Source organism: Phodopus roborovskii, unplaced genomic scaffold, assembly GCF_943737965.1.
Source record: "Phodopus roborovskii unplaced genomic scaffold, PHOROB, whole genome shotgun sequence".
NCBI lineage: Eukaryota > Metazoa > Chordata > Mammalia > Rodentia > Cricetidae > Phodopus > Phodopus roborovskii.
In genome coordinates this window covers 1,644,814-1,672,462 of record NW_026126744.1, presented here as the reverse complement: position 1 = coordinate 1,672,462, position 27,649 = coordinate 1,644,814, and the positions used below count along the sequence as shown (strand labels likewise).

Here is a 27,649-nt window from a genome sequence, read left to right as displayed (position 1 = left end):
ACAAAAGCCACTTGGCCTTTTGCATGACACACAATGAGCATTTCATGAAGGGAATCCCTAAAGCATAGCCCCACAGTCACAGAGCACAAGGGAAGGACAGCTTTGCCAGTCACAGTGGAAACTCAGTTGGCATCTACACAAGACAGTATCCCAGTGGAAGTTCCATGGTTCTTTTATGTGATCTAGAAACAAGGTAGATGAAACCATTGGTAAGGGCTATTGAATTCTGCAAAATTCTGGAAGTTTTCAGCACTTGATAGTTCTGTTTTAGTAATTTGCTCTTTACAGAAATGTACACCGAATATTAACAATATAAACATTCTGCTATGGAGAAAACAATGCAAGTTCTAGCTAGTGATAAAATATTTGGGAACTGGGGCAAATGGAAAAAAAAATCACAAAATCCATTGTTTCTTGCTAAGTTAGACTTTATGCCTTTAGACTTACGAGTTTTAAATTAAGCTTTGGTGACTTCAAGACACGCATTCAAATGAGATGTAAAGTACAAGAGAGCATCAAATAAGCAAGTAACACTTGGGTTGCAAAGGTCACTTAAAAGGGATACTGCCTATTTGAACCCCGTAAGGCCAGTTTTACAATTAATAAAAGGAATATTATATATAAGAAAACTTACAAATGGCAGCAACACTGTGTTCTCCAAGGTAAGCAACAATGCTTCAAGCATTAGAAACATGAAAAAAGATCATACTAAAATCTTGTAGGCCCAGGACCTAAAAATCTCTTCAATCAAACTTGCTAACTATGTCATGTTAAAAACCTGTTACAAATATGGACCACGATTGGTGTTTGGCAGTAATGCTGGTTGTTCAAATGAAGAAAAGATGAAACCATTTATGCAAAAATTCTTTCTGCTACTCAACACCAATGCAAGACTTGTTTGGACTTTGTTTATGTGACAAAGTACAGTGAGCTACATGAGTATAGCAACAATTAACTAAGTAGAAACAGTTCAAATGTTTTTTTTTAAAAATGATCTCTTATATAATTTTGTTTCTGTAAATAACACACTATACTATTCTTGTCAATAGAATTTGCAGAAAAATGTTAAGTGTTACACTGTAATTTTGGTGGATGCATGTTGCTGTCATTTAAAAAGAAGTATGCAAAAGCATGAATATTAGTTTATATCATGAAAAGAAATTATAGTGAGAGGGCAAGCTTTTGCCCAATTTGTTACTACATATGTGGATGTGATGATGTAGAACTTGAATCAAATAAGGCCTTGCCAGGAGGTGCCAAGTTCAAAGGTGACTATTGCAACAATAATGACATTGATGGTAATTCACTCTGTGAGTGACATTAGCCATGAAAGTCAATACACTTTAAACATAATTTAAGGTAGGTTGTTGTTTTCCAGAAGCAATTCAATGGTTTTTAAATGTGCATCATTTATATGTATAAACTAGTAGTTCCCTTCCCTAACATGTCCACAAATTAATCCAACAAAAGGTAAAAATAAGTTTAAAATAATTAACAAACAGCATGCCTTAAACATATTTTCCCTTCTTTTTAAATCATCTTTCTGCTTTCTAAGGTCAACAGCAGTTATGAATAGACTAAAAATGACAATGTATTAAAGTGGTGACTGACGAAATTTCTTAGGACAATAGTTGGTAGAGTGCCCCTCCCCCTTTTTAATTAAAATAACATTTTAACTTATGAAACGTACACAAATGGTACCCAGAATAGCATGGTGGTAGGAAGGAATTACAGTGTTTGCAAAGCTATGAACTATGTTAAAGAGTTGGTTACAGCTTTGATATGTGGAGCATATTAAAGTATGCTGGAGAATGTAAATAATTCTGATTGCAAAATTATATATATGAAAGTTTCCAGCATATGCACACACCAATAATTGGCATGTGGAACTAATAAGAAAAAAAACTTCATTTATCATAAAAATATATGTGTACTTTCAGCTTACAGTAAAATTACTCTTCCTAGACACATTCATCGTTTTTACCCTTTCTTCAAATACTGTTTAGTCCTCAAAATAATTTTTAGAAGCATAAATAAAGTTTAGATACCATATTAATCTACAGTGAAATTTCTGACCTACTACACTAATGCTTCTCACCAAGAAAGCTTTAGAAAAACAAATTTTATTATTCACAATCAAGTGTTCATGTGCATACACATAGATTCAAGGTTTCCTATTTGTTCATATTAATGTAAAACCCTCATGAAGTTGCATGGGAACTTGGTCATAGGATCATACCAAAATGGAGGGACAGAAGCAGCAAGAGCAGCAATTTCTGAATTGTACATGCTACTATTGAAACGAACAAAGAGGAAACCTAGGATGAATTTTCATTGAGAACATATATGTACTTTTCAAAAAATAAATGTGTTAAATCTGATTTATGTACTTAAAATATCTGTACATAGGTTTTCAGGCAAAAGCATGAATCTGTATAAAATACATGAATTCTTATTTCACCATGTGCCTAACCCAGTCATTCAGCATTTACATCACACAGTATATTCAGAGTAGTTTAACAACATGTTGAAAGATGACTTAAGTGCAAAGTTCAGATTCTTACATGACAATAATGTCACCCATTTAACTTTTCAGTGGACTATACTCTACAGTAAGAAGGAAAACAAACTGGAAAGTTAAAATAGCAGCAGCATCATGCAAAATACCCTTGGCAACCCAAATTCATTAACCACAGGAAAACATTTCCCCTCCCCCCCACAAGCTTCTCTTAGAGTGAGTTAAATATCTGGCTAGCACTACATGACTGTACTTGGAACAAAAGGGACATTACATCACGCATTAAAGGGCTTACATTTATGAGGAAATGTGTCATGAATTCCAATTTCACCAACAAGCACCTGTAACTTAGTCACCCCATCCTTATTTCCAAACCAGCACTTCACACCTTATCCAAATTCAACTGGTCACAGTTGTGTTTTGTTTTTGGCAGAGAAATCATTCTTTTATAAGGCATTTTATTCATAAGCATTTTTTGGTAGAAAATTAGCCATTAGTTTGTATTTCAACAGTTTAGACCACTGTATTTTCTCCCTCCCTCTCTCCCTCTCTCGTTCCCTCTCTCTCTATTATAACTACTTATAGCATGAATTACTTTTTAACAGAAAATAAGTGAAGGCAAAAATATCATTGCCCCCCACTAGGGCTTTGTTTTTTCTTTCCTTTTTTCCTTTTCTCCTTTTTGGTAAAACTGTAGCAGGTTGAAATCCTAGGTCAAAGTCAAGACACTTCTTCTTTTCCTAACACCTGCGTGGGGGAGCCTTTTACATGTAATCACCAATGGCACAACAGTGAACTCCCAAACTTCCCACCGAGCACGGACAAGAGTTTTACTTTGACGTTAGACATAGATGATGCAGCATTCACACAGGCTTCAGGCTCCAACACCCTGACATGCAGTCAGTGAGTGATCAAGGATCTGAGCCTTAGATTTATGCCGTGGTAGAGGCCCAGCTAATGTTCTGTGTAGCTTCTTCAATTGACTCTATTTTAATGTAACTGAGGGCTCATGTGTGGGCAGGGTCTGGATTTATAGTTGCAGATCTGGGGTCTAGAAGATCATAATAGGTAGTGTCTGCTGCCCGATACCAGCCAAAGGAGTAGAAATTGAAGTCCAATGATAGACCACAAGGAAGGATTTAATCCAGAAACACCACCACAGTCAGTATAGTCCTCCTGTTGGGAATACAAGCAAATAAATGACCATCTTGAACAAACATGTAACAAAGCGACTTTTAGGTTAATTCACATTTAATCCACTTTTGAACTTACCTGGTAAAATTGCTTTACCTGGGACTGAAGTAAGTAATAGCGATCTAGATTTCACTGGACAGATACTGTGTTAAAGTGGTCTCCCTGGTACCATTTGACAAATACTTGAAATAATGGTGAATGAAAGCTAATAATAGTGAATTATTGCTTAGATATAGAAATTACTAATTAAGATTTTCACTGCAATGATGAAAAATACTTTGTAATCATATATATATACACATATATATAAGAAATAAAATTTAATAATTCCCCAAAATTATGATTTTTATATCTGTGTTCCATAAGCAGAAATCAATAAACTCAAGAAATAAAAATCCATTGCTCATATTTCTGATATTTAAAGTGAACTTATAGGCTATAGGTAGCACCCTGACTTTAGGAACTACAGTAAAGTGAGAAATAACATAGTTGAACCAGAAGCAATACAAAAGCATCTTGAAAACATAGAGTCCAAGTAAAGAAGTAAGCTGGAAAGAAAAGCCAGGCTTATCCACTGAACCATGCAATGTCATTATGCATGCAATGAACATACCTACTGGCATTCTTCATAGAGCCAGTAGAGGCTCAGTCAGATCCCTAAGAAACCAGTTATTCTTCTTCCCGAGTTTCATACTCTGCAACATCCTCCACAGTTTAAAATTTCTCATATTGTAGTGAATTTCATTAAAAAGTCAGGTACTCTCATTCTCGTGAACATATTTTAAGAACTCATTAATTCAAGGCGCATCTTCCATGGATTGAAATAGGTTGCATAAGTAAATGTAAGTTAAGTGTTCTTTGTAATTTTACAACATCTAAATTCTCAAAGACTAGGAACTTCTGATGTACCTCCCTGACAGAGAACTTAAAGTTGAGTAAATAAATGACATTTCTTCTTTGATTTGTGTTTGGAGGTAGCATAATTGTCTTCTATTCTGAGAAAATAATATACTAATGGCAAATTTTTAATTTTCAAATTCTACTTCTTAAATTTTTTGGTACTTTGAATGTGACTGCCCCCTATAATCTCATAGGGAGTGTCACCAGTCCTGTTGGACTGGGCACAGCCTTATTTGAGAAAGGGTCACTGTGGGGGTGGGAATTTGTGTTTTTTCTATGCTCAGGATATGGGCCAGTGTCTCAGTCAACTTCTGTAAATGATGCTTATATTGACAAATAACTTACATTTGTTGTAAAAACAAGTTGGAAAATAAAAAAGTTATCATTGCAGTAGCCAGTGGTAAAGTAAGAACAAACCTAGACATTACCTTGCAGTATTGTTTCTGCATTAAGACATGTAAAATTCACAAATGCTCATATTTCAGTAAGTTGCTTCATGGTTTTCTTGATGTTCTTGTCCATTTTATGAATAAAATTTGAGGTCTTTTTTTTTTTAGAACATTTACATTGCTATTTTCTTTAAGATTAATTGTATAGAATATTTCATTAAGTAGTGGTAGCTTACTAAACCAAGTAATTATTATTTTTATATCTAACTGATAACCTGTAATCCATATCTAAAATTTCTATAACTGAGAAAAATAAATTGTATAATGAAACCTAAAAATTCATGAATTTCATACCATTTCATATAAATCATATCATATAAAAGTTGGTATCCTTTGGTTCCATTTTGCTCATCTTTATTATTACAAATAAGGGCAGCTACGGAAGCATCCTATTATATTTAAAGTGATTAACTATGTTCATTTAACGGACTGATAAAGGTATATTCTAAATCACACTGTGTATATTGATTTTTGAATGTATGTACATATTTTAAAAAGTAATATCCCTTGAAATATGTTCCTATATAAACTGTTATTTTATCATCTCTGAACAAATGTGGCTATTTCCTGTGCTTTCCCCACCACCCATGAGCCCATGCTGCTCTTATACATAAAGTCTGAGGGAATAATCAATGAATACCCGAGGACTTATCATACAAGAACAAAACAAATGCTCCTGTAGCAGCAATATCATGATAATGACTCCACAGCATCAGAAATGAAACAGCATTGACAGTAAATGGAAATGGACCACAGACCCACCGCCAGAAACTATTTAACAGCCCAGCTTTCTTAATTCAGAAAGTTCCCCAAAGATGAAATGTAAATGGCCATTTTGGCTCAGATACAAATAATAATGCCTAAAATGACTTCAGAATGCAGGAACCTGGATACTAAAATATAATAAGCATATACATGTTTTGGGAATAAATCCAAAGATGCTATGTAAGTTAGATTTGTCTTTTAAAAAGCAACCTGAATGACTGGGTCAGAAATTTTTAAATTACTTGTTACAACTGAAATGGTCCACTAATTCTGTAAGAAGTTTTAAAACTCTAATTCTGTAAGGAGTTTAAAACTTCTAATTCTGTAAGGAGTTTAAAACAAGTCCTAATAATTATGTATTAAAGAAAATTTCATGAAAGTCTTCTTAATTTTTTATCTATATTGGATTAATATTTATACCAAAACCTTATAAGAAAATAATGATTTTAAACCAACACAGGAATCTGACCCACTGGGTTAGCACTGGAAACAGACACACCATTTGAAAAAGGTAACGTACAAAATAATATTACTATTAGAATTTTAATAATCTTGTTTTTGGAGTTTTGAAATCATGGACATAAGTATATGGGTTATTTTCAAAAACTGTAAGTCAAAACTAAAAGGGAGAACAAATTAGAGAAAGTCACTGACCATCCACACAACATGCAAACTGGAAATAAAGTCAAGACCGGACCTGGCATCGTTGACCTCACACAATTGTTATACACACAACTTGATCCTAGTAACAATGGGCAAAGTAGCAAGTACAGGAAAGGGAAAGAAAACACAGAAAAGAGATAAATAGGATGAGATTCCATGCAATCTGCTGGCAATTAATAGTTAAGGTGAGCAGCCATACAGTGCAGGGTCACTGAAAATAAGCATTGTCAAAGAATTTTACTATTGATGAATCACAACACATGGTTTGCACCCAGCCAGAGTAACTCATACATTCAGATTGTCTGGAAGTGTCAAACATCTACATGGCCTTGGTCAAAAGATAGTGTTTTATGGTGAGAATATTGGAGACAGTGTTTAAACATCATATCGTAAATTCATCTTTGTGACTTAGATCTGTGTTTATACTATTAAAAGTTGATGAGAGGTAGTTGAGTGAAGTTTCTGTAATGACTTATACTATTCTGGGGCCCCTAGGCAGTTCTTTGATGACTGGTTTAACATGAGCATGCTATTACAAAATATGACCCATAGAAGATATGGTAGAGATATGGCAGGAGTCCTCATATCTGAGTGTTCTACAAGTCTTTTTTAGTAAATCTGAAAAAATAGCTTAATTTTAATTTTGAATCACTTTTCAAGACAACATATCAATTATTCTTAAAGAAATCTGTAAGATTCTCCAATTTTCTGATATCTTCAAAAACATTGATAATAGCCTATGTTGGAGAGGTTGTGGAGTAAGGGGAACACTCCTCCACTGATGGTGGGAGTGCAAACTTGTACAGCCATTTTGGAAATCAATATGGCAGTTTCTCAGAAAATTGAGCATCAGTGTACCTCAGGATCCAGCATTACCACTCTTTGGCATATACCCAAAGGATGCTTAATCATACCACAAGGACACTTGATTAATTATTTTCATAGTATCATTATTTGTAATAGCCAGAACCTGGAAACAACCAAGATGCCTCTCAATTGAAGAATGGAAAAAAAAAAAAAAAAAAAAAAAAAAATGGGACATTAACACAATGCAGCATTACGTAGCAGTTAGAAATAATGACATCATGAAATTTGCAGGCAAATAGATGGAACTACAAAAAAATCATTCTGAGTAGGGTAACTCAGACCCAGAAAGACAAACATGGCATGTACTCACTCATAAGTGGATACAAATGTAAAGTAAAGGATAACCAGACCACAATCCACAGCTCCAGAGAAGCTAGGTAACAAGAAGGGCCCTAAGAACACATGGAGTACCCTGGGAAAGGGAAATAGATGAGATCTCCTGGGTAAACTAGGAGTAGGGAGAAATAAAGGGGAGGGGATGGAGGATAAAAACATGAGGGAATGGGATGGACGAGTTGGGGGTAGGAGAGCAAGGAAAGAGATATCTTGATAGAGGAAGCCATTAAGGGGTTAGGGAGAAACTTGATGCTAGGGAAATTCCCAGGAATCCACAAGGATGAATCCAGATAACACTCCTAGCAGAGTGTGCCTAAACCGGCCTTCTCCCGTAACAGGATTGGTGAATACCCTAACTGTCATCATAGAACCATCATTCAGTAATTGATATAAGCAGATGCTCATCCAAGCACCAGGCTGAGCTATGGGAATCCAGTCAAAGAGAGCAAGGGGGTTCAAGATCATGACAGGGCAGTTGACCAGAACTTTTGGGAGCTCATGCACTCTAGACTGACAGCTGGGGATCCTGCATGGTACCAAACTAGGACTCTTGTATGTGGGCAACAGTTTTGTAGCCTGGTCTGTTTGTGGGACTATTGCGGTAAATAAGGATCAGGATAAACAAATAGGCCGAAGAGATGTTTATTCAGGGAGAAATAACTTACAACCTAGACAGATGAACACCAGGAAATTCAACCCGATCCTCTCCTGTCCGAGTCACGCCAGCAAGAGAGCGCCTTCCTGGCCCCCTCGGACCTCCTTCCTCAGGTCACCTCCGCCCATCGCTCCACCCCCCAATGGGCGTGGTCAGTGCTACAGAAGGACTATCTCACTACTTGGGACCCCTGGCAATAGGACCAAAATCTATCTCTAGTACATGAATTGACAGTTTTAAGCCCATTCCATATGGTGGGATGCCTTGCTCAGTCTTGATGTGGTTGGGGAGAGGGTCATGGTCCTGCCTTACCTGAATGTACCAGGCCTTATTGACTCCCTATGGGAGAACTTACCCTTTCTGAGGAGTGGATAGGGGTGGATTGGGGGAGGTACAGAGCAGCAGGAGGAGGAGAAGAGGGAGAACTGTCGTTGGTATGTAAAATAAATAAGCAAATTAAAATAAAATATAAAAACAAACAAAGATCTGGTTGCTACATCCTACATTTTTAGATCTATCCCCACTAACAATTTTATTTGTTTGTTTATTTATTTAATTTAATATGTGAATGTGCCAGTGCATGTGATGAGGAGGTCAGGGTAGAACATCCTCTGTCTTCCTCTATCCATCTCTGCTTATTTCTTCTATACAGTGACTCTCAGTGACCTAGAAGCTCATCATGTTGACAAGGCTGGCTCACCAGTGAGTCTCAAGAGCTGCCTATCTTTGCTCCCCAATGTTGGGTTCCAGACACCAGCAACCATGTCTGGTATTTTTCATGTTGGTTCAAGCAATTCAAATGCAGCTCTTCTTTCTGTGTTTAATTCACATATTTGTTTACATAACATAATTCTGTGAAAATGTGTTACTGTTTCTGAGTCTGATATTGCTGTATTTTACGTGAAAAACCTATGAAAAACACATTAATCACTGGATGCTTTTATAAGTCTTTAAAGTAGCGGTTCACAAGAAGACAATGCTCTGTTTTGTTTGAGTACTCTTTGGGGTATGTAAACCAGTGTGTGGGGGGAAACAGAAGAAAATAGAGACTTGGGTACTATTACATTGAAAGCAGTAAAAGTAAATAGACAGTGATCTTTCTATTATAGTTATCTTTGTGAATAAGATTGGTTAATTTTAGAAGCAAAGACATTGTATATATATATGTATATATACATATACACACACACACACATATATAACGTATATGTATAATTTCTGTAGCTGAATATATGTATATTGACTGAGTATAATGTCAAAGCACTAGGAATTAGAAAGCTCTGAATTTAAAGAAAAGTTAATATCAGTAATAATTTATACTAGGTATGGGTTGTAACATATTAATACAACTGGGGGAGTGAAAGAATTAAAAAATGATATAGCAGAAAGGAGAACAAAATAATTAAATAATAACTCAAGGAGACTGTGGCAACAGGTACAAAACCTGCATATGTCTGCAAAAGATGGAGTTCCAGAGATAAAGGAGAAGTGCATACATGCCCCCATTCCTAATCCCTACATCCAATAGACAGACACATGCAAATAAAAATTAGTTTTCTCCAGTGAAGTTCTACTGTGGAAACAAACCATTCTTAAAGACAGTCCTCTTACCCAGCTGGATATGGCTAACATAAAATGAACTTAAGAGCATCTTTGGAGGTGTTGTCTTAAAATGCTGTGTCAGGGTTTTTGTTTGTTATTTTGTTTTGTTTTTGTTTTAATACAGGTCCTTTGTATATATAGTATGGTTAAGAGCATTGTTTATTTGGGGGTTCCTGTAGTTTTTCTTTGGTCCTTTTTCTTGGTTGTTGTTTTTTCCTACTCTAGTTTGCTTGCTTTTGTTGTGTTTTATTTTATTATTATTTCTCATATTCCTTATTTTCTAATTAAAGACAAAAAGGGCATGGATCTGGATGGGAGAGAGGTGAGGTGAGGAGGAACTGGGATTAACTTTAGTAGGGTGAGAGAAAATAGTAATCAGGATTTACTGCATGGAAAACAATCCATTTCCAATGGGGGGGGGATAAAAAAAAGAGATGTGCTCCAGTTCTGTAGTACTCTGTCAATAGTGGGTTTGTAAACAATATCTCTTGTTAGTGTGTGTCCTACCAATCATCATAAATGGATGGTTTTGGGGACCTGGTACACCATCCTCATGTTTACTATTACTTTGTTCTGCTGGCATCCCTTTTCCACTGTAGTCTCAGGATCTGTAATGTATCATAGGTTCTATGAAAGAAGTAGCTTAACCCATTTTCTTTTTTTGAAATGACTCAGCTGCTTTTATCTAAATGCTTTACTTAACAATTAATAAGTATCCTTTACATAAATATGGCTTAAGAATTACAGTTTGGATGGATGGAGAATTGGAACAGATGTTAAGGCTGATCTTTGGGAGGAGCTGGATTTGATTCCCAGTACTCATGTAATGGTTGATAATTAGCTGTAACTCTAGTCCTAGGGACTCTGATGCCCTCTTCTGGCCTCCTTGGGCATGAGGCACAAATGTGGGACACAGATTATACATGCAAAAAAAAAAAAAAAATCCATATATATAAAATACATTTTCTTAAGAAAAAAAAAGATATATGAGAAAATAGAATAAAATAATTGGATAATAACTACATATAACAGTGTTTTTGGATGATGAATAAACACACATTAATTATAATAAAAATAATACACTTTCAGTATTGCAATGTAAATTAAGGTAGGCAATGTATGTCCCGTGATTAGCATTTTCTACAGGTTATTATTCATTATTATGTCTTTAACATAATTGTATAGAGTATTAAAAAGTTCATGGAAGTTGTGTTTGAAAGTACAATAATGGGAAGGACAGAATAAGGAACTGCGAACTTTATGCTATGAAAATGACTGAAGTGGAAAATTGTTGTTTACCAGCAATTACATCATGTTAATGAGAAAAACTATGGTAAAGACATAATGATGAGTTAAATGTGAAAACCCTTCTCTTTAACTCCTTATGGAAAGTGACCATTTCTTTATAATATTTAACGAATTAAAATCCTTACCAGGACATTATTATCAAAGCAGACATCAGGCCCTTTTCGGTATCTGGGTTGCTTAACCATATCACAAGGATCTGGACCATCAGCTAAAGAGGCTTGTCAAGGAGCAGAGTGGACATAACTTCTTCCTCACATGGTTAAAGATACAGTGAGATATATTTATTTCCAAAATCAAACATGACTTACCTGTGCCAGTGCTCAGCCAACAGAACCAATTCAAGTGTTTGGGACTGTGAGAAACTATATGTTCAGTGTACTTTTCTCATAGTTCCTGAGTAATGTGATCAGTTCTGACCTTCCAAATTTTTGGTATCATATTATTTTTTTCTACGTGAGCAAAAAAGCAGGGTGACAAAGTTAAATATCGACTGCTTTAAGATGATCTCCGCCAAACATTTCAAGTGCCAAAGGATACAAGTCTGTTCTGCTTGCATGAGTAGCCGTGTGTCACATGGACATGTTCCCTTGCTCTCCACCATTATGAATACTAAGTTGGTGTTCATAAGTTTTTCTACATGAAAGATTCTGCAAAAAATTTTAGAAAAGATCATTAAGTGAAAATCATCTTTTGGGAAAAAGAATGGAAATCATTACAAGATCCTTTCTTAATGAAAAGAAAGATAAAACAATGTATTGAAAACAAAGCATCATCATCCTGAATAACACACAAGAACACACACACACACACACACACTAAAATGAATGTGACTTTAAAATCACTATGTTTTTACTTACTACTATGGACACATCTCCAAAAAATAGTGACAAACTCAAGGTCATATTAAAAATATCTTTGATTGAAATCTTGAAAGTTGTCAGTCTTAATTACTAAATACGTGCTATTTAGTTATATCCAAAACCCTAAAAATAATTTATTTTAAATGTTCAGGAAATGGTGATATTTATCATAGGCAATAAACCAACAATATTTTACAAATAGTCCAAGCAGCAAAAACAAATCAACTAATCATATTGTCAAATTGAGGTGAGAAAAGAGTGAAGATCAATGATCCTAGCAGGTTTCTGTCCTAGCCAATACAGCGAACAGAGGTCTTGGGGTGTGACGTAAAAGTTTCATTATTGCATTTAACCTTAGTTATAATGCAAATAGGCACAAGTTGTTATAAATTGTTAGGTTGCAGAACTCAGATAGGGATTCAGACTTTAAGTTCCATTCCCAGTGTCAGTTGCTTTGTTTTCCTTTGTATCCAATATATGACCAAGATCTGCTTTATTTGTTTTTGAAAAAGTGTAATTTTCTTAGGCTTTCCTTTTGAACTGGGAAACAACATAGAATAACTTAAGTAAGACTGTGCTTTCAAGTGATGTGTTAGACTAGTCTGTACCCTTCCAGTTCTTTATGTACACATGCTGCTACTGGACCACAAGTATAGCAAACCTGGGGTGCTCTATGCATATACTGAGAACAGGTGCTGTTCTGTTTTCTAAACTCGAAAGTGATCTTTATCCAGAATTCGTTTGACTTCTCTCTTTATTTTCCTCATCGTAAACTCTACCTCTTGAAGAAACAGAAATAAAGCCAAGTCATAAAAATACTGACTATGCCTATTGGTTATGTCCTTGAAGTAAAAAATTATTATATAATTGTTGTAGACTAACTTTTGCAATCCCCAGCAACTATTCTAATGTTTTCCTCAGGTTACCTTACCTCATCCCATTTATTTTTGCTGTTAATGTTCTTCTGGAATAACTTACCTTCCATCTCTGCACTTTGTAAACTGTGGCTCAGGGACCCCACAGCCTGGATTAGCACTTTCCTTTCAGACTTTCCAAAGCCCCATGTTGCCTTTCTCCTCTATCCTATTACAGACAAGTGCATTTTATCTACATTCCAAAACAGTTTAAAGATGTTTTATGAATGCTAATATTAACCATTACCTTTGGAGATACTTTCAAATCCAAGTTATTATTCAATTTTTCATGTCAGGGAAGGGTAGATGACAAAGAACACCCCAACTTTCTATAACCCTCCTTATTTATCATATATGAAGTCAATTTGATTGAAATTATCATCACCAAACTTTGTTACAAAGTTTTTCTTATGAAAAATGCACTGAAAATTCCTTTTTTTCCAAAAATCAGAGGCAGTTGTCTTTATCACGTAACTGTAGCAAAAATAATTATAAATCACCAAGACCTTAAGAGACCTATAACAAAACTAAGTATTTCTCACATTTTCAGCTTTGACTCCACTGAGAATGTCTGTTATATTATTATTATTATTGTTATTTTGTGACTATGAATTCTGCTCTTAGTGAATAAGGACTGCTCCACAGGAAGGAGCAGAGTACCTGGAACAGTTTCCACAGTCCAGTACACCACTGAATGATTTACTATCATTATCGAAGAAGTACTGCGTTTGTTCCGTGATACAGCTCTGCTTTGACAGGGAGGCAGTGAAGTCATCCTCCTCCATCTCAACTGTGGGAGGCAAAACAAAGGTCATCGGGAGAAGGAAGACACATGTCTTAGAATTACTGTTCACAGACACAAAATTAGTCAATAATGACAAATGTCTGGTAGGTTGGCTTGCTGTTGAGTAATTGCCTGAAAGTCATTAAAAGGTGCCTGGGAAGATTCTAAATAATAAATTAATATTTAAGTTACAAATGTGAACTATAAAATTCATAAAAATACTAGAAAATAAAGTTTCAGTATATCAAAATATGAGTATGATGATGTCTTTTGCTCACACACATGCATGCACACACACACATGCACATACATATACACATGCACACATGCATGCTTACATATGTACATATACATACACACACATACCCACATGTATACACACACATACATACGTTAACACACACATGCAAATTCTCTTTATGGGTTTACTAGACTGACAGCACAATCCAAAAGAAAAATGAACTTCTGTGACAATGACCACATCAGTGCATTGACATACCTGCCTCCAGGATCCGTGGAAATGTCAAACTCAAGAGTAACTGCTGGAGAATAGACCTGGATTTTAAAAATGAGTAATTGAGAAACATCTAGAAATTATCCCTTACAATGTTTTATAGGAAAACTGAGCATTTTTGCAAGCACAAACACATGCATACATCATTTTCATTATTGTGACGGAAATGTAGTTTAAAAGAAAATTTAAGACATTTTATTGTATTTCTTAAATTGTGAAAAATGTCCCACCTTTGATTCTCATCAGCAGTGAAAAGTGTGTGGGACCAAATGAGGACATACATGAGTGTAGGAGCCTACTACTACTACATGAGTAAAAGAGTCACCTATTAAATCATATTACTGTGTAGTAGGGCTAACTCTATGAGGGAGATTATCAAAATTTGTTGAATGAAGTTTTACATCATGAATCTTTTTTTTAAAAAAAATTTTAGTTATTAGTAACTAAAATAAATAAAATGACAAATAAATAAATTAAATCAAAACTCCATGGTGCAATAAAGACATACAAACAAAAATCACTATCTGAACTCTAGGCTTGAGATTAATTTGTGATGAGGAATACATAAAATTATATAGAGAAATACAATATAACCAAGTTTTATAATAATGATAATTGAACCAAATTTTAGTAAGGAACATTCTGGAACTTAATTTAGTTAAGTAGCAGTAACGTAGAGATTTTGACCAGCAAATGGGACAAAGGCAGATTTCAAGATTATTGTACTATAAAGAATATTTACTTATATTAACATACAAATAGCACTATCATATTGTAAAATAACATTTTTTAGGAAAAGGGGGATTTTTAAAATTTGAAATATTATTGTTACTTTGGTAAAAATGATATAAACTTGATTTTAGCACCCAAATCCTTAAGACTCAATGGATTTTGTATATTAATAAATATGGAATACAGCTGAGCCAGTTCAGTAGCATGAGGTACAAAACCAGAAATATGGGGTAGACAGGAAACAGGTAGGGAGCAAAGGAAAAAGAGAAGGAATCCTAGACATAGAGGAGGTTGAGTACCCTGGGTGACCAGAATGTGACTGTCACATTCACTCCTCCATGTCTCACCAGTTTAAGTGTGTGAACTTCACAGGTGGAAGGGATGGTGAATGAAGGGGATGGGGAGAGCCACCCAAAGGACAACAGGAGTTATTTCAATATAAGGCTTCTGATACTGGACCAATATTGTGTTAAGGGTAAAAGGTAGAAAAATCAGTTACCACGTCATGAATTGGATCAATATGCACATTTTATTTGGATATTAAAGATAAATCATGTTTTATTGATACTCTTAGAATTTAAGGATCAAGTATAATGTTAAAAAATACAAATTCAGAGTTCTAACTGGACCATAGAATAATCCAGTCAAAAACCCACACCTAGGTAGGAAATGAGCCCAGGGAAAACTTGGTATTGTTGTGTAGCTACATTAACGTGCTATCATACTCTTCAATTCATCTGTGCTTCTGTCCATAGATGCCTGCGACTCTCAATCAGAGGAGCTTCTCTTTGCAATGACTGCAGTGTGTGCAAAAACTCTTAGCTACTGAGAATAATGGAGTGTTTAGGTCTGCATAGGATATTTACATCATGGAAGAGGGGACTAAATGGATCTAACGGCTGGGGGAAAAAGAAAACAGTTTTACAATGTGCTGTCTTCAGACCTGCAATAACCATGGCAAAATGAACCCAGATCACCTGTGTTGCTTACACAAGTCTCACACAAGCTAGTCATGGTGTGCAGAAATGATCTTCAGGTCCTACTCTTCCATACTAAATCATTGGTTACTGATGGATTATGGGAAAAGGGGTGTCTATATGCAGGTGCATACCCACTGGTGATCCCATCAAGCTACTTGATAGGTCCATATCTATATTTACTCAGCTAGACTTTGTGAACTCATTGGATCTCAAAACAAGTAAACATCAGATGGATAAGGGATTTGTAGGGGGGGGGCGGATAGGTTGGTATGGATGGGAGGGAAATAAAATGCATTATGTACATTCAAGAAATTACCAGGAACAAATTTCACGTCAAAAACATCTCTGAAGAGGGGGAATTTCTTGAACTTATCAGTGTCTTTACATAGAAAGTTGAAAAGTATGTTTCACATGATCATTTAGAAACTACTAATGTTTCTAACATGTTCATAGGAAAGAATAATACCCATGATACAAGTCACCTGTCCTGCAATCCACATTTTAATGACATTTTCTTTTGTTTGTAATAAAACAAAGCACTTGACTTACCAAGCTGCAGCTGTGGCCCACCAGCCAATCTGCAATATGTCTGCAATTGATGGCTGTAAAATACAAAATAGATATCAAGATTTCATGATGTCTACACTGGCATAAGTGTTCCCTTGAGAAACTAGTTCAAGCACAGGTTTTACTGACCACATATGCTGAACGATGTCCTGCCCCTTGCTTTGGTGCAGCACCTGGATCACAAACTGATTGATAGTCATATGATTTATTGAATGCATAAACTGATATATTAACCAGATGTCTCATCAAGCTTGGATCAATCTCTCCAAAAAAACGTCCAATCTAGAAAAGAAAGAAGGAAAGGAAGAAAGGAAGGAAGAGATATTCAGTAGTTTCAAATTTAAAACAACATCTGAATTAATTGAGAAATATTATGTAATAAACTGAATTAAAACAAACAAACAAAACCAGTTGGTAAATCTGGGTAAATGAAAACCTACAATGCGGAAGAATCAACGTGAATTTAGCCACTCTCATCATTCAGGGGCTATCAGTGGTCTTATATTTGTGAGAGGAATGAATCCCAACCCACTTCTGTACACAATAAAGTCATACTTAGATGTCCCTGGTGAGAAGAATGGGGTTAGAAGCAGGAAGGACAGAAACAGAGTTTCAGCCACCTGGGTTAAGATTCCAAGAGAGGACCATAGTTAATACTGTTTAGTTGTATATGAGAAATCAACAAAGGGCAAACTTTGGTTCTCCTACCACACAAGGGAAGGCGATTGAGATGACAGATACTTTAACTAGCTTGACTTACAGTAATAATTTTGTATAAAAACATCTTAAACTTATATGCGTTCTATGGTAAACAGTGCTTAAAAACCAAATATCTTCTGGATAAATGAAGAGTACTCTTAATGAGGGTGGGTAGGAATAAAAACCTACCCAGCAGGCTATGTCCTAAACTGGGAGGCTCAAAGAATGGGGCAATGACAAACTCCTAGCTTCAGCAGATAAACTATGGTTAGTCAGAAGAAAGGCTAGCGCTGGGAAAACCTAGAAATATAGATCCAGGATTAATAGTATCTCTTATGGCCAATTTGAAAATTTTGGTCCAGAAATTTCATCTGTCCAGATGTCAGTTTAGACATTACCAGCTATTGTATTGAAGATGTAGCAATTACCTGACTTGCTGAAAAGAGTGAAGGCAAGTTCATATCATTTCAAAATCCTTAACTATGTGCATTAATGGTGACGATTGTTATCTAAAAGTATGACCAATTAAAAAAGGAGTGATGGATTTACTATTCAGAGTGCATTGGTTCATATTATATGAATCTTTTAAGATTTATTTTGTGACAAAAATTAAACAACTCATCAATTTCTAAAATTCTAAAGGGTTTCCTGATTTTTATCATAGAGAGCACTTTGGAAACTGAACTTCTCCCTTACTCCAGGTTCATACCTGGTTAGTGTAATCATCATGGTTTGCCATCAGAAGAAATCCGCCATCATCGAGAATCACACAATCCATTACCTATGAGCAGGAAGCAAGAGGGGTTAGGAAGGCTGGCATGCTGCTCCATCATTGTTCCATGGCATACAAATAAGTCGAGTAATAGAAATGAGAAATTTCAAAACTGCATCTTCTCCAGATGAAATGTATTCCAGAGACACTAATCTTATACATGTAGGGCACACAGATGTTCACATGAAGACTGCAGTCTTGATAATCTATCACCAGTTATCTACCTACCAATGTGAACTGTCTAGCATATGTCAAAACACATAAAATTTTGTTATTTTAAACATAAAAATAACATGAATCCATGTATTTACTAACTATATTTCACAGACTAGGGAAAACACAAGGAATGAATATGAAAAACTATTTTACATTACCATAATAAAAATATTTATTTGGATAATGGGAGACTTACACAAGAAGGCAAAGGAGAATTTGCCCAAAGATGAGGAAGGAAACTTCTACCTAGTTTACATGTGTGAAAATTTAATACCTTATGTTGAAAAAATTATGATTAAAACATTAATTTCAAAGGTGGAAACACAATATGCTATATGCCCAATGAAAACAGTTTGCTGAAACATTTTCTCTAAAGCAATTATTCAACAAGGTCTATGGGAAAGTAAATGTACTCTAAAATATTAAAAGGTGTGGCTTATAATTTCACAGATGTAGGAGTCATCAAAAAGACAAAACACCCTCTTCCTGTAGTCATCTCAGACAGACACACGTGGAGTAAGGAGTCACCAGCAACATTCTCTTTCAGTTCCTGGACCAGTTTCTCTACCATCCTACTTAGAGCACCGTCAGGCCCTTGACAAGGTTAGCTCACATTTTCTATTTCAAGTTTGCAAAGATAGATGATACAAGGCAACACCTAATCCTTTAGTATATCATCAGCATTTAGTTCATTTCCCCCAACACCTTAAGAGGTGGGAAAATTCACAGAAAGGACAGAAGTTGAGGGTAGACTACATCTGAAATGGATGCTTTGCTTAGAAACTTCTTAAAAAATAAAGTTGAAGATACTTAAAAGACCCCACCTTCACCAATACCAAACAAAATAGGGCCCACTTGGACATGACTCTTCTCCTTCCCTTAGACAGAAATATCTTCTGAAGAAGCATTTAGAGTACCTGTATTAATTAGTTTTCTACAGAGCGTGTTAGCATTAGATCCAAAATCCCTGGACCCTTTTAATCATCGACATAATTATTATTTGGTAAGCAGAGAAATAAAAACACTCTAGTCAAATTTATTTTAAAGATTTTAACGAATTTTCTTACATCACTGTTTCTTTTGCAGTCACAAACTGGACCAGCACACTAAAATAAAAAATAAAGAAAAAAGAAAACAAGAGAATTAAAACCACCACTTCACAGCTTTAAATCAGTTGAATAAGTACCTTCCTATAATAAGACAACATAGAATATTTTTATCTAGTATAAATAAGAAAAAGATACTAGTTTAATCTTTAAACCCACAAAATATCAATCAATATGTATGTGTATGAAGTTGTCTACCTGAAATGCTTTTCATTTCATTGCCTAGGAAAAATCAAACATTCAAAACTGAAATTCCTATTTCTATTTAAGTATAGTGACACCAGAAATCTACTTTGCCATTACATGAGGATCATTTTTATTTATGTGAACTTTGAGACTGTTAATCATAGTTTAATAACTTTGAAAAAGAAACTTACCGGATCCCTGATTGAAGTTTTGGTAAAATTTTCTATCCAGGAATTTACATCGATTTTTATTCCCACAACTGAAAAAATAATGTAAATTAATTTGAAGTCATGATTGCTATAATATCATCTTCACAACATAACAACTATCTAATAAATTTGACATTCAGTACAATTTTTTTTAACAGAAGTACAGTTTTTGGAGTTATTAAGAAACAGTTCTTGAAGTTTTTAAACTATTCCATGTACTGTATTTTACATTTCAAGCAACTTTTTAATGATAGCCACATTCCAACTGTTCAATTAATTAACAGTATTACCTAAAAAATGTGAGAGTTGATCTTAAAAAAATATGAGATCATTTGAGCAGTAACACTGTCGGTTAAAGCATCAGATTCATAGGAATCATTTCTTGAAGGAATGGACAAATGAGCATATGAGAAGTAAGGGAAGGTGGGGGTTAGTCAGCAGCTAAGGGAGGAAGTAGCAATTGAGTGAAAGGTGAAGGAGTGAGTTCTAGTAGCTGAACACAGATAGGGTAGCATTGTTCCCTGGGGCAGAAAACTGATCCTCCATCTTTTCCATCTGATCACTCTAAATATAACTGTAAACAATACTGAGTCACATAATGAAAATCTCCACTGTGCTAGATTTGATTTTATTGTATGCACTCACTCCAGCCCATTTGTAATTCTCATTTGTACTGTTCTGTTTTGGTTGATTCAATTTTTTTCCCCAAATAGTTGAACAATTTTAGACAGATCCAGCCCTAACTGCTTTTAGCAGCTCCTTAGTAGTCTAGAAATGTAATTTCATATTTAAATGATTATAAACATTTACGGCCTTGGCATAAGTCCTCCATGTATTTGCAAATAGGAGATATTGACAGAGTAGCATTGCTAGATTGATCACAGATTTAAACTTTGATCTTCTGAATAAATGTTTCCAGTTTATGATGAGATACCATGTTTTATTTAACCTTGGTCACATGTACACGTAATGTATGCTTACCTGCAGGCTTAAGAAGTTTTCCTTGGATATACAGTTCTACGGCTTTGCTTACCATAATGCCAGATTCATACGCACCAGGTCCACTTTCTAAAAGAAAGACAAAGAGACTAATCTAGATGAATCATAATTCCAAGCCTCTGAATGGTACATTTTGTTTAAAAAGATATTTCAGCTTTCTTTTTTTCTTTCTGAATATACCAAGGAGACTTGAAAAGTCATGAGTTGGTTTCTATTTATTATTTATTTAAAGACAGGAATTACTCCATTTCATCTACTTCTGTAATATAATGGATGCATGCCCAATCACAATTGTGGATTATTTTCAAAATGTTGGAGAAGCTGTTCCAAGGAAATGGAAAGAAAAATCTTGGAGTCACAAAACAGGCTTTGCCTTATGAGAGATGTATGTCTGTGGATACACCTCCAAACTGTATGGATTTCAGTTTCCTCATTTTTAAAGTGAGAGTAATAAAGTAACTATGTACACAGATGGTGAAGGGTTGAACTAAAATGTTTTCTTTGGAGGGAGGGAGCAAAGAATCATATAAATTATATTTTAAAATGAACTATTATTTTTATAGACAGTAAATTATAAAATTAACACAGATAAGATATAATCCATCACTATACACCGACTTGTTTCTCATTAACCATGTTTGAGAGTAGTAGTTGATGCGCATGGCATTATTCCCATATGTTTCTACTTATTGTGCATGCCTGCTAGAGATGCCAGATCTGCTTTGCTCGATGACTTCTTGCTGTGTATGCATTCTAATTTTTCAACTAAATGAATGTTTCTTTTCTGTTTACCAATCTCTTATACATATTATATACTCAATAATAGGCAGTTAACAAAATATATTCACTTGAAGGGAGAGGGACTAGTTAACATAGTTTATTAAACATTTGAAAGGAACAGAGAAATCTGAATTCCAAAGAATACTCACTGTTAAAGTAGGGCGCAGTGAAAACATAGTTATCATTATCTAAGCTCCGCTTGTAGAAGCTGTCCTCATACGTCTCTGGGTTTTCTTGCCAATTTTCTCCAGCTCTAGGGAGGAAATGGCTCTCATCATTTATATTCCTTAAGGTACATGATAACCTGAATTCCCTTTGTGGAACTACAGCTCTACAGACATATCTACTTTTCAGGTATGCCTAAGGAAGTCAGGTATGGATAGTGTAACTGATACTCATTACTAAGCAATATATCAACATAAGAAGACTAAGAAAGAGCTGACTCTTAGTTGAGAAACTATGAATAAGTCAGTTAATTAGTATTAATAATCCTTGGTACCTATCCAGCCCACTGCAGAAACTGTTGTTAAGATAACAAGAGATATGAGGCAAGAAAGACCAATGCAAAAAAGGACAGCTATACACCATTATGCTCATTATGCTCGTATAGCCCAGTTGGACTGTGTCTACAAGATGAACATCTCTTTGAACCTCTTTTAAATTTTGTAATGAATATATACAAATATGACTAGTAACTGCCATTGAAACATCCTATAATGATATTACCCAGGGAAATGGTATATTTTATTAATACAAATACTTTAAACAATACTGCAATTTAATCTACTAACAATGACCAATTTTCCCAAAGAATAGCTTCCTTACATGGCAATATCCAGACCCTTGGCACGGGCTGTTGTGATGAACTTATTTTTACCAATGTTATTTGAACTTACTCTTTCGGATAAACTCTTGTAATCCCACCATCAGTCACCACAAAGCGTGCTTTCACTCCTTTGCTAAAATAAAAGATAAAAGGGAGACATATGAAAAAGCAAGCTTTGAGATGTTAAGCTAGGTGTTCATAATACAAAATGAAATAAAGGAAACCAAGTTACACATATCAACACACGCAAAATGGCAGGTTAATAACCTATGAAATTAAGCTCTCAGTGTTAGTGTATTTAAGAATCATTTTAGAAGGAAGAAGGATGGAATTGTCGTCCTTTGACAACTGGTGAGGAGTCAGCAGGGATTACAGAGGACATCAGTGTATAGACAATGGGGAAAGCAAGTCAAGGCACCTGGTGTTAGTAAGAAAGGGATAAGACAAAGGGAGGGATTATAGAAAGTCCACTCTCAAGCATACATTTCTTAAAGAGACACCCTGGCAGTGATTTTGAAATTCATGGTTAAGAACTGTTCCTCCTCACTTCTGTGAGACAGAATTTGGTCTGTGGCAAGGTTAACCTTAAACCTGTGCTGCCCCTGCCTCAGTTTCTAAGTGCTGAGATCATAGGCATGTACCAGTATATTTGTCTTCAAGTTCCACCTTTATGTTAAAGCTCTTTAGAAACAGGGTGTGGCAGGAATGCCTTGTAGGGATTGGTATTTGGCAACAGGAATGGGCAGCACTAAAGGTAAAAAACTGGGCTGTTGTAATTTCTAAAAAATGGTATTTTAAGACCTTGACCATGAAGAAGAGAGGCAAACACAGTAAGGAGAAGTATTTAGCATCAAGTGGTTGCCTGGAAATGAATGGAGATGAGATTATGAATGAGAACTACCCTGCAAGGCCTCCATTACTGAGTAAGAGTATGGCATGTGTCAGTAGAAAGCCAACAAAGTATTCACTAGAAACACTATTTTACCACAAACACACATATGCAAACATGTTTATTTAATATTTTAGCCATATCATCATGTAATGCTAACAAATGGCCAATATTAACATTGAATTGCACTCAAAATTGAAGATGCAAATTATCAAAAATTGCAAAATGATTTCATCAGAAATTATTTCTAAAGTTAAATAACTAACTGAACCTATGAGGCCCATTAAATAAAAATTTCCCAGGGAGATATGGAACTAAAGGCAATAAATATATATATATATATATATATATATATATATATATATATTTCTATTAACAAGAACAAATACTTACATATTTTTCTGCTTACTCCAGTAATTTTGGACAAGTTCATTTGTAAAACCAGCATCCAGCAAGATTCTATTAATTAAATCTGTATTACCTGACATAGAAAAATGATGTCTTTAATTAAACTGCCATAGTTTTTAAAATTCAAATAACAGTGAAACAAATAAATTTACTCTTTTCAAAATCAGTTGAGTAGATGTACAAGAATATTCCATATAAATTGCACATTTTCTATATCATTGATCTCATATATATTGGGTATATGAATGAAGAAGTATTGCAAAAGCCAATAACTAATAAGATAAAATGCTTTATCAAAAGACATTTGACTTCTGGATATAACAAAGAAACTGCACCTGTGAAAACTAAACAATAATGTTTCTCAACCAAGAATTGCACAAAGACTATAAGAGTTCATATGCCAACATGGATGGCCCTACTGATGATGAAGAACTATGGTAGGTTATGACTGCTGAGAGATGGAGAATCAGTCTTGTACAGGCAAACTCCCTGATAGGTTATCCAATTCTCATTCATCAGCCCTAAATACAGATCAATATAAGCAACACTAAATGGACACAGGAGGTTGTGTATGTGACTTGTATTTGCATATATATATATATATATGTATATATATATATATATGCAGGTTTGCATACTTAAGTTATAAATATTAAGAATTTATATATACAAATATGCTTATATGTATACTCATGTATGTACAAATGAATATATACTTAACATATATCTAGATTCATACATACATGACCCTCGTAATTGAAGAAGAGGTCATGAACTTGAGAGGGAGTAGGGCTGGGAGGCATTGAAAGAGGAAAGGCAGGGGAGGAAAGGATTTAAATATAGTACTATTATATGTAACTCTAATTAAACACTTAAATAGTAATAAACAGATACATGAAAGCTCAAAAAGACATCTGCATTATGACGAAATGTATGAAGAAATGTTCTTTTTTCTGTGGTTATGTAGCTTAATAACATGTGTATATATATATATATATATATATATATACACATACATATTCAATAAACACTCACTCGTGTGGATAGGATTCTTAACTGGAATTATCAAGTAAAAATATGAAATATCTTTCACCTTTTTTTAATAAGGAAAAGGATATTTTAACTCTTCACATTAAACAGTAGAACATAATAACATACCATAAACTTGACTTCTTGAAAACTCCTATAAATGTCAATTTTTGTGTTTGTCTTGAAGTAGGGGAAAGGGATAGAATTATCTTATACTATCACTATTCCAACATTAGGTTTTTGAATTCAGTGATATCACTTCAATAGTACAGGCTTTCAGCTATCATTTCTTTAATAACTGAGAAGCATTCCTGTCCAAATTCAAAGGTAACAGAAAGAATGGAAAATGAGGACCCAAGATCAAAGAGCATATCTTACTCATTTTGCCCCTTGGGCCTGTCTGTTCTCAGTGTGTGAAACTTTGAGAAACCCTACAGGTACTTTCTTCTCACATTCATGACAAAGGCTCATTTGATTTAAGTCAGGAATGCACAGCCTCCACTGATATCTCATTTGTGGAAGACACAGGGCGGGGGAATGGAGCAACTCAGTGTTCCTATGTAACAATTCAAGTTGGAGAGGCAACTTTTAGAAGAAGGCTTTCTGACTTTTGATAACTGACAGAAGCACTTTGCTTAGCCTTTTATAATAGAAATAATCACTGTTTAAAAGGTAAAAAGAAAGAGGAAAAAGGAGGAAGTGAATGTTTCATCTATTTGTTCTTTTTTTCAAATTCTGTTTATTTAAGGGGTAAGTTTTGATGTGCATTTGCTTTTTCTCCCTTATTTCATATTTGAATTATTCCAGGTAGAACTCTTATAAGCAATTTGTAGAATGAAAGAATTTTGATTATTAAATGTTTAAAAGCCTAGAACCTATGTATATGAGAAAAATCTTAAAGGGTTAATGATGTAGATTTATCAAAGAGACAAGTATAATAGTTAAAATTAATTATTAAAATTGTCTCCATCATTTTCTACCAGATTTGTCTCATGAGGCATACAATAGACATATGTTTTTGACAAAGTTGCTTGTGATTAAACAATCATAAGGAAAGAAAACTGTTAGGTGATTATTCCTTATTCTCTATTGATATGAAAACATAGAAATTTAAAGAAATAACACATTTAAAAAACATACCCTATGTTCTTTCTTTCTACATAGAAAGTGTATTGTAATGAAAGTCTTCAATAGGTGACTCAATGCAAATTTTCAAAATGTGAGAGGAACAAGGGTGGGCATACCATTTAACTGCTTTCAAGACCCGACTACCTTGTTCTGAAAACTTGATTTCACTAATAATGAAATGATATTCCTTTAATATGAAAAGTAAAGGACCAAACTGCTGCATATTACCATTAAAACTTCATATAGTAAATAAATCAGTATACCAATAAACTGATATTATTCTGAAATTTGCTCATATGAACCAAACTGATCACTTTGGACCCAAGCACCAAGGAAATACAACAAATTCATATATACTTACAGGAAGGGTTATTTGGAGTTTTTCTGTCAATAAATTCATTGAAATTTAAAAGAAATTCAGTATTATTATCAGAGAGTTTAAGGTCATTGCAGTATTCTCTGAAAAACAAGATTTGAATATTTAAGATATTAAAATAAAAGCACAACTTTACAGTTTGCAGAAACAGCATTTATTGGTTGTATGCCTTTGCAAGCAATTGAGCTTATTACCCCCATTTTATTATCTCTGAAACAGAATGGTTGACTGCTTAGTGAGTGGTGAGACCACAGTGGCCTTGGAATTTTCTGTGTAGTTGAGACTGGCCTCCAACTTTAAGCAATCCTCCTACTTCTGTCTTCCCAAATCCCAAGGTTACAGACTCACAAAACTACCACACTTTGCAAGATAGGATTATTGTAATATCTTTTCCAATATTTTAACCATTTGTTTTTAATAACCTAACTTATTAGTATTTTTAATTAGTTGTAATGTGATTTTAAAATGTCAATACACCTTCATATTCTATTAAGAGCCAATGTTCTACTGTGCTTTGGATGAATTTATAATATCATAAAATGAAAAGTATGAGTTTTTTTTAGGCATGATTACCAAATCAACATTCATCAAACACAAATCATTAACTGGAGAGCTCACTATATAATGCAGACGTGAACCAGGGTGCTGCCATGCTCACAGTAGTAGATACAATTTCCTCCAAATCTGACTTTTGTCTACAAGCTTATATATTGTGCAACTGTGACTTTAAATGGCTTATTTGAGCCATTACTAGAAAACATCTGCTGAGTACCTAGCCATGATTGGGTGTGGTCCATCTGTCATTTGTTCATATCCTGTAGCATTTTTTTTTTTAAGCGAAAGAGAAGAAGGCACCAGCTCAGATTCCTTAACCAGCTGCACAGTACGACTTTGAGGAATTAGGTTACTCTAGAATGTAGTGGGACTGATTCTTTCATCGTGGAAGACAGTGTTTCTCCTTTACTAGATGAACATCGAAAAAGTTAATATTTTTTACTGCTTCAATCACAGATATTTTAAAGCAAAATTTGTTGTATAATATTGCTTTAACTATATAAAGATGTGTTAATTTATTTATGTTGTGAAGTTGTACTTTAACCATGTAAAGATGTGTTGCATTTGTTTTACCTTGCCTGCCGAAGGCACCTGATTGGTCTAATAAGAAGCTGAGAAGCCAATAGCTAGGGAGAGGAGGGATAGGTGGGACTGTTGGGCATAGAGCATTAGTAGGAGGAAGAATATAGGCTGGAGAGAGAGCTAGGGAGAAAGAAAGGGAGATGCCAGGGGTCGGACAGAAACAAGGAAGCAGGGTGGAACAAATAGAGTGAAAGGAAGGTAAAAAGCCTCAAGGCAAAATGTACATGAAGAGAAACAGGTTAAAATAATTTGTAAGACCTAGTGTGATGAGCCTAAACTAA

At 34.7% G+C, this 27,649-nt stretch overlaps 1 protein-coding gene across 7 annotated transcripts in view; it reads right to left on the bottom strand.

Annotated features, from left to right (window-relative positions):
• Positions 1-3,075: 3,075 nt before the first annotated feature.
• Cacna2d1 (calcium voltage-gated channel auxiliary subunit alpha2delta 1) overlaps positions 3,076-27,649 on the bottom strand; it is a 413,204-nt gene continuing 388,630 nt past the window's right edge. For all 7 annotated transcript variants that reach the window (XM_051174924.1, XM_051174923.1, XM_051174922.1 and 4 more), the window contains 15 exons: positions 26,217-26,314; positions 23,684-23,771; positions 22,472-22,534; positions 21,725-21,828; positions 20,778-20,864; positions 19,779-19,846; positions 19,363-19,401; positions 18,017-18,088; positions 16,738-16,890; positions 16,591-16,643; positions 14,315-14,370; positions 13,692-13,821; positions 11,795-11,904; positions 11,383-11,465; positions 3,076-3,694 (listed from right to left, as the gene is read on the bottom strand). In XM_051174924.1, the coding sequence (XP_051030881.1) occupies positions 3,578-3,694; positions 11,383-11,465; positions 11,795-11,904; positions 13,692-13,821; positions 14,315-14,370; positions 16,591-16,643; positions 16,738-16,890; positions 18,017-18,088; positions 19,363-19,401; positions 19,779-19,846; positions 20,778-20,864; positions 21,725-21,828; positions 22,472-22,534; positions 23,684-23,771; positions 26,217-26,314 (1,321 nt within the window). In that variant the 3' untranslated portion in view covers positions 3,076-3,577. The remainder of the gene's footprint in view (positions 3,695-11,382; positions 11,466-11,794; positions 11,905-13,691; positions 13,822-14,314; positions 14,371-16,590; positions 16,644-16,737; positions 16,891-18,016; positions 18,089-19,362; positions 19,402-19,778; positions 19,847-20,777; positions 20,865-21,724; positions 21,829-22,471; positions 22,535-23,683; positions 23,772-26,216; positions 26,315-27,649) is intronic.